This window comes from Desmodus rotundus, chromosome 12 (genome assembly GCF_022682495.2).
Source record: "Desmodus rotundus isolate HL8 chromosome 12, HLdesRot8A.1, whole genome shotgun sequence".
NCBI classification, from domain to species: domain Eukaryota; kingdom Metazoa; phylum Chordata; class Mammalia; order Chiroptera; family Phyllostomidae; genus Desmodus; species Desmodus rotundus.
The window spans coordinates 101,370,549-101,383,599 of NC_071398.1; the positions used below are offsets into that span (position 1 = coordinate 101,370,549).

Consider the following 13,051-nt stretch of genomic DNA (forward strand, 5'->3'; position numbering starts at 1 on the left):
CACATGGTACCTTTGGGGGGTGCGGGGTGGATGCTGACGGCTGGCTGCTGCTTCGCCACCGGAATCAGTGTGGGCAGGGCCTGAATGATGATGGCTTTCGCGGGAATGCTGGGGTTTGTTTGAGGCTTGGGTGCTGCTGGAAGCAGTAAAGGCTTGGGCTGAATTGAAGGTTTTGAATTTGTCTGAAGTTTTTTCTTTGGAGTCAGTCCATTTTCTAGAGAAAAACCAAACCACAATCAATCTGAAAACAAGCAAGCAGTCGTAGGAAACAGATTCTATTTACACCTTTCTCTACACTTTGACCGCAGAAGGTAAGTTATCCTGAGGTGGCCTGGACCGCCTTCGGCTAAGTTTAAGCCCGGTGGCTCCAGGCCTCAGTGGACTGAGGAACAGCCCTCAGTCGGGGGCTCTCCTTGTTTTCGCCGAGGTGTAACCGACTCATGACGTCCTATCAGCCTCAGGCGCACAACGCAATGATTCAGTATCTGCATCACAAAATGATCATCATAGTAAGTCTGGTTAGTTAACATCCGTCATGTACAGTTACAGTTATTTTTCTTGCCATGAGCACTTTTACAATCTATTCCCCTGGCAACTTTCATCTGCAAGACAGTGTCAGCAAGCGGGTCGTCGCCGTGCACTAAACGGCCTCCCCGGGCTCCATCCTACCCCTGTGGGTCGAGACCTTCCTCTCGGGATGAGCCGCAGCCTTGGGGAGGGCGCGGGCCCTGCGGAGCAGCACAGCCTGGCCTCCAGCCTGGCATCACGAGGTGACAGAGGCCACCACCCCATGGCCCTCACAGCCAGGACCCTCCGCTCGGGATGGGAGGGGCCTGAGTCCCCTGCAGCCCTTTCACCTCTAAAGACAGAGAGGACAAGAAGGGGACACCCTCCCCGTGCTCCCCACACCAGCCCTCCATGGCAGACAGGCCCAGCGACCCACACAGACCCCCACGTCTACTCCTGAGAAACGGAACCCAAGCCCAGGCTAGGACAGAAGTGACACTGTCGGGAGAGGGAACAGTACCGGTTTTGCTCCTGGGACTGGGGATGGGCTTGTCCTCCTTCGGAGGCTCGGCCGAGCAGGGGCTGCTGGAGCTCTCTCCATAGAGGGAAAGGGGAGACATCTGGGAGGCGGAAGACAAATCCAGCTCCTCCTGCAGCGAAATCAAACAGGAGTTCATGCAGAAGACCGTCCCCGAGCAGAAAGCCGTCCGGAAAGAGAGGCCGGATCCAGAGAGAAACAGAGAGACACTTCGAGACAGCTCCGTGGCAAAGGTGTGACGTATCAGAAACTTCATGCGTTAAGTACCAAGACACTGCAGACAAACCAACACTAATCGTCAATACGAAAGAAAGACAACTCAAAGTGCCAGGTCTGTCCATCGGTCACAGATCTGCTTCTGCACTTCCTCCCAACACACGATTCACTTGGCTCCTGGCCCTACAAACGACTAGTGTATTATGAGGCTACAGTTAAGATGCCGGAACCCTTTCCGCACAAACTCTTGCTCAGTCCGACAAGACCCTCAGAGCAAGTGAGCCCTGCTGTTGTACCCTTTTCTGCCTGTCGGCTCGGGCTCTGTGCCCAGCGCTTGAAAGACGGGCGAGCACCGAAAGAAGTGGGGCTGCTGCGGCTCCGGCTCTGTGCCCAGCGCTTGAGGGACGGGCGAGCACCAAAAGGAGTGGGGCTGCTCTCTTCTCTTTGACGAGCGAGCTGATGACGCAGAGACCTGGGATGATGGTGTTTACCTTCCCAAAGACCTTTACTACGCAGGGGCCCTGTCTCGTTTCGACAGAACGAAGAAGTCAGCCTGGCGCACCGCAGCTTTTCTGCCCTGGGAGAAAGCCATGTTCTGCGTTCTGGCGGAACAGGGCCTTCGGTCTGTGAGGTCACCGAAGAGAGCTGGGAGAGCGAGCGCTCACACTCAGCGTGACGGGACCCCCGCGTCCAAGGCGCCTAGAAGCCTTCCAGGGAGAAGAGCAGGCTCAAACAGTAACAATGAAGATATTTTACAATAAAAAGTGGAGCATAAACACAGTCAGGGGATACAGAGTAATCAGAGAGATGGATTACCACCTGTTATAAAGTAGGAAACCGTTGAGTCAGTACTAATATAAACACAGAAAATCTGATGGGAAAGAAGCTATTTTTGTGGTTTTAAAGCACCTGCTTTATTTTCCCACTTACAGCAGTGGAAGGGAGAGCGACTTCACAGTGGAAGGGGCTGGCAGACGGCCACCGTCCAGGGGGCACAGTGACATCTTCAGCCACAGGACAGCCCAGAGCAAGCGCCACCTCATCCAAAGCCAAGGACGGAGGCAGGCGCCCCTTACGCACTGTGCCGGTCCCGGGCACGCCCCCGACTCCAACCCTGACACACCAGGCAAGCCCCACGAGGCGGGGGGGCCCTCTGCACATGCGCTAGTCTCTGCTACCCCAAGTGACAGGTCTCAAGAGTCAGGAAGGACAAGCAGCCTCCTGTGAAGAGGGCCAGGGGACAAGACGCGCACACGTCGAGGACGTCTGCGGACGAAGGGCAGGAGTGGAAGCTGAGGGTTAGATGAGTCACGGGCCGTGCGTACGTCCCGATTTTGACGGTGACAGTGTGGCCACCTAAGACATGTCCTTTAGTGTCGGAAACAGACACTGAGGTACTGGGGGTGGCAGGGCACCAGGCTGGCATCTTACTCCCAAATGGCCCCAGGGGAAAAAGTTCTTTATAATGTAACATTTCTGTAAATTTGAGATTGTTCCAAATTTTAAAAAATTAATAGAGGCAAAAAGACAGGATAAAGATACTATAACCTCTGAGTTGTGAAAAACTCTTTGAGTGAAAAAAAAAACAATAAAAGACCAGTAATTGGGCTGTTTAAAAAAAAAGTATGCCTGAGGACTAACAGCCCTACCACGCTATAAAACACGTTTAAAAACGGAGGACAGAAAGGCTGCCGCCACTCCAAGGAGAGGCGGACAGGCGTCCTCCCGAGGAGACTCCCGAAGGCGAGCCGCCCAACAGGGACCCAGCGCCAGGACCACGGGGCAGACCCCCAGGGGCGGCAGAGTGCCCTGGGCAGCAGAAGGAGGAGCCGCGCAGGTGACTGCAAAGGCTGCGCCAAGGGGGAGCGAGAGTGGGAAGTGCAACGCAGCCCCCTGGCGGCAGCAGGGAGGCACCGGGCCGGTTCGAGCCGAGGACTGACGACCCGACCAAATCGAAGGCTTCTCTGCGGGGGAAGCTGTGGGCCGTGGGGGCAGAGCCGTGACTGTGCCACCGATCCGGGCAGGGGCGGCAATGACACCGGCACCTGGGAAGGTGACTCCCGGAGACTCGGGGCCCAGGAGGCCTCGGGGTTTCCTGAGCGACAAGACGCCCTGGGTGCGAGCCTCGAGCCTCCCTCCTCCCTCATCGCTCCCCGCCCTCGCCCGCACACCCTCTCTTGGCCTCGGGCTCCCGCCGACAGGAGCCACATCACTTCTAAGGGGCTACCAGACCTTGGTGACGCCCCCGCCCTTCGGGAGGCGGGTGGGCGCTGCTGACACATCTACACCTTCCCAGGTTTGTGGCTGAGGCTCAGTGCCCTCGTCTCCCCCTCCTCCAAGGAGGTGCAAGGGAGGCAGGGAGTGAGATCAGCGACTGACGGGGAAACTGAGTCCCGCAGAGGGGACACCGAATGGCCTCTGCCTCCCTGCACAGGGCCACCTGGGCCCCCCCAGAGGCTGCTACTCACAGGGACATGCTGCGTGGGCGAGGCTGAGTCGAGGGACTGCGGAGAGGACAGCGAGCAGCTGCAGGAGGCCGGCGAGAGGGGCTGGGGCTCCGCCTTGATAGGTGAGACTGAAACACACAGAGCACAGGTTTTCCACCGCACAGCACGGACTCTGCACCACACAAGCGAGAGAGGAGGTGACACATGCTCTTCAAGTCCAGCCCTGGGGTAGCGGGGGCGCCCGTCCACCATCCAGGGTGGACTGAGGAGGGGGCAGCCCACATGCTGTGCACAAGTGCCAGCCGCTCGCTTCTGCCCTGATTCTCCGGAAACCATGGGAGAAATCGGAGGAACAGCGCTGGGAACACGATGGGCTGGCTGAGGGGCAAGGGCAGGAGGAGGCAACGTCCTACTCCACAGACTCGTGCCTTCTGAATCGCACCATACGCGAAAACGATAGCCTGCCGAGAAGTAATTCTGAAAAATGTAACGGGAAAGAATTCTTTTGCAAAGCGTTTTGGCAATATTGTTAAAACTCACAAAAATGTCGTGTCTTTAGAACTGTTGGTATATTTATAATAATTTATTGAGCAGAGGTCACCCAGGCAGCCTCCAGGGTGTGGAACTGGTAAGGGGAACCGAGTCTGTGTCTCCCCAATGCGGCTGCAAAAGCCCTGGTAACCCCTGAGGATCTAGCATGGGACCCGCCACCTTGCCCCCATCAGAACCTCGGACGTGCGGGACTCCTGGTCTGGAGTGCTGTGGGGGCTCGTCTGCGCCCAACACCCCACGTGAGCCTCCAACATCGGACTGCCACCCGACACCACGCTGGGAGGGAGCCGAGCCACGGAGAAAGGCCGCGTGCGGGCATCTCGCGGGCAGTCCTCAGGTCTGCACATCAGCCAGGCCAGGCAGCCGACACGTGAGGCAGGAAAGCTTAGGAGAACTCTGGCCCCCAGGCTACCCCTGCCTGCAAGTCTTCCCAGTGGGGTCAGCACATCACGGAGCAGAGACACCGCTCCTGGTGCTCCCTGTCCCATCCCCAACCCACAGACTCGGGGAACATAACAAAACAGTGGGTGTTCCAAGCCACTAAGTTTATCACACAGCAGTAGTGACCGGAACACTGTCCTTGCACAGCCCAAGTGCCCCGAGGGAAGACGGGCAGTGAGCAAGCCAAACACACACACAGAATGGAGGGGTGAGGAAGTGCAGTGTGGGCACCCACCGTTTATCCACCCTCTACCTCAGCTCTGAGCCCACCAGCCGAGGGCTGAGACGCCCATCATGCGCAGGCCCCGCTGGCTGCTGCTGGGGCCTGTCCGCAGGGACCGTGGAAGGACACCAGCTGGGAGAAGGGGAGGAGGGTTTCTCATCCTGCGTCAGCTTCCCGGGAGGTGACAGCTCGCGCAGGGGCCAGCTTCTGTCTGTGCAGGCGCGCCCCCTCCCCAGCGGGGAGCGCCCCTCCGAGCACCGAGCTCCAAGGTTCGGGTAGCCCCGGGCTCTTTCCTGGACCCCCAAGTCTGCCTGGTTCTGAGGCCGCTCTCTCACAGGGGTATTGTATGTAAGCGAAAACCAGCACGTCTGACACGGGTGCCTTACTCACGTGTGTGACTGAAACAGGCCTGAAAGTCTTATCTCGCCTGGATGAGAATTTCCTGTGTGCACCGCCGCGCCGGAAGTAGGATATACAGTCCCTGCAGTTTCAGCCCATCGAGGGAGCCCAACAGCCCCACCTCGTGAGGCTGTGACCAAACTACAAAGTAAGACGGACCCTCTGGAAGTTTTTCCGGTGACAACAGACCCTTACCTGCACAGAGCTGGTTGTTGATATCCCACATGCCTGTCTCCCACGGCACCAAATCCAAATCAAAATCGAGGCTATCAAAATTGCTTGCCTGTAGGTGTCAAATCAGCAAAAGAATATTAGAAGAATAAAACATATGCCCCTAGACATCAGACTCTCAGATGCAACTTGCCACAGACAGTACAACTGCTGTCACCCAACTGAGCACACAGTTTTCTGAGCCACAGGTTCACCTGGAGCCCTCACCTCGGGGAGCCCAGAGAGAAGCCAACGCCGTTACCTGGCACAGCGGTAACAACCGGGGAGAGCCCGCTGGCCTGACTCTTCTCAGGGGGGCAGGCCAGCACAAGAGTCACAGACACAAGAGGGTCTGCCGTCAGGGAGACCCAGCAAAGAAAAGGAAGCTTTCCCACTGCTGTGAAGGAGAGCAACTCAGAGCCGAGCCCACTCACAGCAGCACCCCAGACAGTGGCGAGAACACAGACGCAGGCGAGAGCTGGGCAAGAATCATGGGAGCTTCACCGGAACCTTCGGATTTACCCCAGTAAGACGGCTCCACGAGAAGGAGCATGCCCATTGGAGGGTGGGCCCCTTTCTCCTTTTCTCTGCTGTCCTGCACTTTCAAACTTCTAAACTATCATTTAATCCAAGAAGATAAAACTTAAGTTTTTCCATTGGGGCCAACAAACCTCTTAAAGGGACTCTCAGTTTCTTTTCACTGAGACGACACTTTTCCCCACAAAGCAGCACACACCGGGCCCGTCTGGCCGACCCCCGCCACACACGTGAACACTCGGAGAACTGCCACTGGACTCCGGAGCCCCCGCGTGAGCGGCAGATCCGGGGAGAGAGCTACCACTCACAGCGTCTGCGCCTGGGAGGCAGGCCCAGAGTGAGCACCGGCGGGAACAGCGCGGCAAAGCCAAAAGGCAGTCGACATTAACTTGATGTGACCGACGGCAGCAGAGGGAGCAAGCCTCCGGCCAAAAGTGAGGATTAACGTAGCAAGTATCACCAGCCACTCGGTAATGACTTGTAGAATAACATTATCGTTTCAAAACGTCCGCATGTGGTTTATTTTTACCGAGAGTGTAACGGGAGAGAGGGCAAACTGTTCTGTCACACTGCCTCTGAGTGAGAGCCGCACACGTTACACAAGGAAAATGTGTGCAAGAGCACATAAAGAAAGAAAAGAAACAGCTACTTAGATCATGCAGAACCACTTCTAAATCAACCTCCTTCGTTTTTTCCTCTCACTTGAACCCACATGTCAGGAAACCAGGCGGCCCAGTCCTTCCAGCAACCAGAATACCCTCCCCATCTCCCCGCCCCTGCATGGGGCTCAGGTGGTGGCCACGCCATCCAGCCCTGCTCGGGACCCTGCCCCTCGGTCTCGGCCAGAGACAAACGCCTTCCCCAGCCTGAGAACCCCTTCTGGCTGGACGGACACTCAGGACGGACACCCACTGCAGCGGGGAAGAGGAGGGCACAGCGGGGGGCCAGGACAGCCCTCAGGGGCGTTTGCTCCGATCCCTCTGTTTCACGCCGGACCAGCCACGGGACCGAAAGGCTGGGTGACTTGTGTGAGGTAAGAGCGTTAACTATGAAACCGGGACCACGTTCCCCCGCATCTTTCCCGTTCACTACACCGTTCACTGGTGACTCAGGCTGCAGAGGCTGCGGAACAGTATCAGCTGCTTGGGCAACCGGCCAGTAGGAAAAGTCAATTGGATCAGCAGACCACATTCTAAGCCTCTCAGGAAAGCAGAAGAACCGCTAACCCATGCACCGATCATAAAGTACGCCGTGTTTCCACTGTGTTCTGTGTCCCTTCATAGTAAAACCACCGCTCAACTGCCCTTTGAGAAGCGTCTGAGAAACCCCCTCAGCAACCGATGCGTATCTCCACACTCAGGTCAACAAGGGCTGAAATCACAAGTGACAGACACTCGACCCGACTGGCACGCACACGAAACCCTGGCCCACGGGAACAACTTCCTCTCGGAACGCCTCGTCCAAGCAAGGGCAAGACACCGAAGAGCCCTCCGGGCCAGAGCGCTGTGCACTCACACCCAGGTGCGGGTCCAGGAGAGAGAGGAGAAAACCCAAGGTGCTTTGAGGACTCAAAGAGCTACAAAAGCTGTTACACAGGCTTCTAGCTACACAAAGGCAACGAGTAAGGGCACACCTGAGCTTCAGAGCATTGCCAGCTCTGGATATGTAACTTTTAGAGACACGGGGAGTGCTCCGTGATGTCTGTGACTCACACGAGCCCTTCACGTCACTGTTTCCATCACACAGCAAAGTTACCTCTGAAAACCAGGAAGGAGGCGGGTGAGCAACTGGGCCACAGGTGGGCGAAGACGACAAGTCTCCTCACACCAGGACCCCCGAAGCTCCCACAGCTCTGAATCCACTGGCTGCCAGGTAGCTCTCTCTCTCCTGCTCACAGCCTCCTAACCTAGACAACCTGCCTAACCCCGCCATCCCGAAACCTCCTTGCACAAGGCAGGGTATAAACAAACCATCACACAAGTCAGTATGTCCCCCCGTAAATACTCACATAAATTCCGTTGGCTGCGTCCAAGTCCATGTCTGTGAAACGGCCGAGCTCAGCAAACAGCGCAGAGTCTGGGGACGGAAGGAAAGGAGAGGGGTGAGCTGCCGGGTTAGTGTTTTGACACAAGGATAAGCACCGCACCCCGAGGCCATTCCTATCATTGACAATGCTGTCATCGATTCGATCCTTGACAAACCCAGCAGTGTGAATGACAACTAACGCAAAGCTGGGTTCTAATTTATGTGCACCGTCCACGCGATTTTTATGTCGTGAACGCAATCTTTACACCAGGGCTTTGGAAACAGGCTTCACGTCACATCACGCTGGACTAACTGGTAGCAACCCTCTGGAACATCACTCCCACCGGTTCTGAGTCTGCCTCTGGGCTCAGCACCAAGAGTGACAGGCTGGTCAGCAGCGAGGACAGGAGAAGATAAGGGCAGCACACGCATCGTGCGTCTGCCGTCCGCACTGGAAGTTACAGGACAACGCACTTCCTACCTGAACACTACAGAGCTCAGGCATCTAAACCATTCGGGATACTTCACCAAGTCTAATGACATCCCGATCTCCCAGTGAGATTTCATCGTAAACCAGGAAATGTGCGGACACAGAAAATAATCTTCAATAAACTAGGCTGAAACTCCCCGGAGAAAAAAGTCAAGATGCTGCTCGCTCTGTGAAGTGTGTTTCCCTAACACGCTCAGAACTCGGACAGTTCTCTGAAGCCGGGCCTGCCCTCCGCTCTCCCGGCGCCGCGGCACCACGACGGCTCTGGGGTCTCCTCACCGCGCACGGGAGCGATGCTGCCCCTATGTCACTAACTCGACCAGCGACACAAGCGTTTCACCAACCGCAACCCAGCAATCCACAAGCAGGAGAACTGCGTGTGGTGCAGACGAACACCCCTCTCAGCTCTCGGGGAGACCACCTTGCACGGAAGGGGCCTCAGGGCAGCCACGGCGCTGAGTGCATGTGAGCAGACCGGGGACTGAACCCCCTTCCTGAATGGAATCCCAATGGCGGGCTCCATCGGGGGATGGCTCACTCCAGGGCTGAAGCAGAGAAAGTGCAAGATGAGACCGGAACATCTCGTGACAGAAAACAAGGAAATTCCCAGAGAATGGTGGGAACATGTCAAAAGACTAAAAGAGCCAGTGTGAAGGGTCAAATCCGGGGAAATCTCAGCATCGAAATGCGAGGAGAGGGCCAGGCCCATGTGAAAAGCACACACGCACACAGGCAGGCTCTCCCTACCGTGCGGTCACACACGGAGACAGGGCGACAAAGATGACCCCGCGTGGCACCACAGGGGTAGCTCAGAGGGGCCGCAGGTATCAGTGGAGGTATCAGTGGAGCCTAGGGCTGCTGGGTGCAGGTTTCATAGGGAACAGGACATGGACATTGTGGCGGATGCTCCCCCCCCAAATCATGGAGCCTTTACAGTGGAGAAACTGGGGAGACAACGTGACCATACAATCAAGGTGACCGTCACCTCGGGACAGGTCAAGGGCGTGTGCAGCAGATGTTCCGCAATCCACTGAGATGAGGACAGCGTCCTTTCCTAGCGTCCCCCATGGTGCCCATGGGACTCCCGAGGAGCCAGGGGACAGACCGAGGTCCAGGGTGCCCTGTACTCTTCAGGACAGTCAGGGCCACAAGAGATGGGACCGCTGAGCCATCCCAGACGAGGGAGCGCAATGCGTGTCTGCAGCGAGCTTCCTGGCCGAGAACGGAAGGGCCCAGGCGTGCAGTGGCTGTGGACCGGACATCAGCACTGTGGTGGTGTTCGCGTCCTAGCTGGGAGGAGTGTGTGGCAGGAACACAGAGGCTCCCTTGTTTGGGGAGACAGTATTATCTGCGGTATTTAGAAGTGATGGCTCAACACATCTCGAAAGAGAGAAACGGGGCAAATGCAGTAAAATTTAACAATTAGGGAATCTGTGTGAAGGGCACACATTAGCTCTTTATACTGTTCTTACAACTTTTATGTAGGTTTGACACTATTTCAAAATTAAAATGTAAAGAATGTGTGTGTGTGCACACGCACAGATCCATAATCCGCCAGCTCATCGCCTCCGCTGCTGCTGCCACCGGCCGCCTGGGCTTCTCCAGTGGCCCCTGCCCTGCTCTTGCCTGTCCTTCAGTCCGTCCGCAACAGCGCGGCTAAAGCGAGCCCCACAACCCTAGGCGATTGGTGGGAAGCGGGGTTTTCACGGGGAGAGAAACGCACTGTGCAGAGGGTGGGAAAGGGCCCCGAGCTGCAGGACGGGCAGGAGTGCGTGCCTTTTGAACGCATCCACCTCCTCGCTCGGAGGTGAGCCCGGGTGGGTGTTCGGGAGTCCCACGCTATCTGCAGCCCACTGTGAGGCGGTGAGAGGAGGGGTGTGGGTGACAGGAAGAGTGAGTGTGGCAGGATGGTGGCAGCTGAATCTAGACGAAGGAAATGCAGGTGATCGCTGCTCAGGCCTTTTAACTTTCCTGTGGTTTGTGAACACTTAAACCGACAGGGGGTCCAGAAACACCTGTGCGTATGTGTGGAGGACCCCAGAAGTCACCGGAGATCCCTCAGAGCCAGGCGTGTCCCACACTGCTGACACTTAGACTTCCCGCAGCGGCGGCGGCAACAGCGGCAGCGGCGGCTGTGGAAGCAAGTGATCTCAGCTTGCTCGGCAAGTTTTCCCGCCTGACCTCACCCTAGCCATTTACCCGTCCTTTCACCAACTTCTCGTAAGAAGGGAAACGCCACTGGAGTCCCCGGTGACATCAGCAAGAGCTCCGGGGAAACAGCGTCAGTGAACACGGCCATCTTTACACAGAGCTCTGCTGTAGAATAGAGAAGTGCAGCAGCAGCGAGAGAGGAAGTAACATCGGAAGAGGGTTTGGGGTTCTACGGGAGAAGCATCCCCGTGTGCGAGCAGACAGGCGGCCTAGGAGTGGAGACAGAGGCCGAAGTGCTCAGCAACAGCCCTGAGTACAGGTGGGGGCCCAGGCGCCCCAGCCGCAGGAGACAGCAGACACGGGCAGATGCTGGGACGCTGCAGGGTGCTCCTCTGCTGCAAAGGGAGGGGCGGGTGCCCAAATTCTGAGGGAGGGCGAGGCCCCGGGACAGATGCTCTGCAGGTAACGCAGAAGGGTCTGTTTCAGGTCGGCACGGCAGATGGAAAGTGAGGCCAGCCGGCACGGCTCACTGTTTTTTTCAGCCACACTCTGCTTTCCGAGGCAGACATGGAGTAGGCAGATTGGATTTAACTAACGTTATGGTTCACCCGAGAAAGAAGGGCCAAACAAGAGAGAGACAAGGACTGAGGCACGAGGGGATGGTGCTGTCCACGGAATTCAAACTGGGTGGGGGATGGAGGCACAAGGGGGTGGGGGGATGAAAAATGGCAGAATCTCCGCAGCAGGGCAGGTGCTTTGGAAGTGGAACACTAGGTGGGGGCGGGGTGGTGAGAGGAGCAGGCAGCCAGAGAGGGACGTCTGAGGTGCAGCTGATGTCCTTGGTAATGGCAAGGGCGGAGGGTGAGGTCACGGTGCAGAGCAGGTCTGGGAGGTCCCGTGCAGAGGGTGTGTAAAGTGTCCTGGGAACACTGAAGTCACCCAGAAAGCGTGACGGAAGGAATGCTGGAGAAAGTCACCATGAGTGAGGAGCTAAAATCTTGCATGCAGTGAGGAGGAGGGGACCGGGAACCTGCAGAGGACTGAGGCGTGGAGAGGTGGGAGACAGCATCCTGGGACGGTGTGTGGTTGAGACCTGCATGCTTCTGGGCGGGACGAAAGAAGGGTCCCAAGGCAGCGGGGAAGAACAAAGAAGGCGCTCGTGGCACCTGCAGAAGCCCTAACAAGAGTCGGAGAATGCAAGCGGCCACCACGCACCAGGGCTTTCGGAATGCAGAGGACTCGGGTCTGGTCAGTGCGAGAAGAAGGCAAACAACTTTCACAGGGGAGAATGTGGTTCAACAGAAACCACAGTGCAGACGGAGCTCCTGATCTCGGTGCGTCTATCTCCCACGTGGCAGGAAAAGGCGGTGTCTGCACAAATGAAAGGGGGCAGGAGGCAGAGAAGGAAGGAGGGGAGGGAAGACACACGGATGACCCACGAGCCTGTGACACCAGCCCTCCACCCTCACGCAGATTAAAACTGCCGTGAGGGCCGAGGACACTGACCAGACCGGCTGAAACCCCAAACACTGACCACACCCAGGCTGGCGGGATGTGGACGCTCATTCATTGTCGGTGAGCATGCAAACTGGCACGGCCACTTCGAAGACAGTTGGCAAGTTCCTTACAAAGCTAAACACGCATACGCTCACCACTCAACCCGGCAATCGCTCCCTGGTCTTTACCCTAATGGTCTGAAAACTTACATCCCTGTACAAAGCTGCACACGAATATTTCCAGCAGCTTTATATGTAACTGTCAACATGTGAAAGCAACCGAGATGCCCTTCGACAGGTAACTGGATAAACAGGCAGAGGTTACATGCTGACGTCCCAACCCCAATGTGACGGCAGCCAGAGGCAGGTGGTCTGCAGGAGGCACCTGGGTTAAATGAGGTCATAAGGGTGGGGCTCCCATCCAATGGGGCTGTGGCCTGCTATGACCACGAAGCTCTCCCCATCCCTTTCCTAACTCCTCCCCCTCCCCTACTCCCCCCCCAACTCTCCATCCCTCTTTTTCTCCCCCCTCCTCTCTCTCCCTCCCAACTGCAAGATCTTCCAGAAACCACAAACACTAGGGCAGCAGCGAACCATCAGCGGCTGCCTAGGAGGGCGGGCGGGCCTGGGGAGACTGTTCTCTATGACACTGTAACAGTGGGCCCGTGACACCACGCACTTGTCGGCACCCACAGCACCTGCCGCTCAGGGTGCGCCTTCAAGTCCGCCATGGACCCTGGCTAAGGAGGGTGCATCGCACCGGCTCACGGCTCTGACACGCGCACTACTGCACGACGTCGCTGTGGGGGGGTGGGGGGG

General features: G+C 57.1%; 1 protein-coding gene across 2 annotated transcripts in view; it reads right to left on the reverse strand.

The window, feature by feature from the left end:
* Positions 1-13,051, reverse strand: part of ATF6 (activating transcription factor 6) — an 85,825-nt gene that overhangs the window by 69,370 nt on the left and 3,404 nt on the right. For both annotated transcript variants that reach the window (XM_053914428.2, XM_053914430.2), the window contains exons 3-7: positions 8,079-8,146; positions 5,519-5,606; positions 3,730-3,836; positions 1,028-1,157; positions 11-214 (exon numbers count right to left, since the gene is read on the reverse strand). In XM_053914428.2, coding sequence (XP_053770403.1) covers positions 11-214; positions 1,028-1,157; positions 3,730-3,836; positions 5,519-5,606; positions 8,079-8,146 — 597 coding nt within the window. The remainder of the gene's footprint in view (positions 1-10; positions 215-1,027; positions 1,158-3,729; positions 3,837-5,518; positions 5,607-8,078; positions 8,147-13,051) is intronic.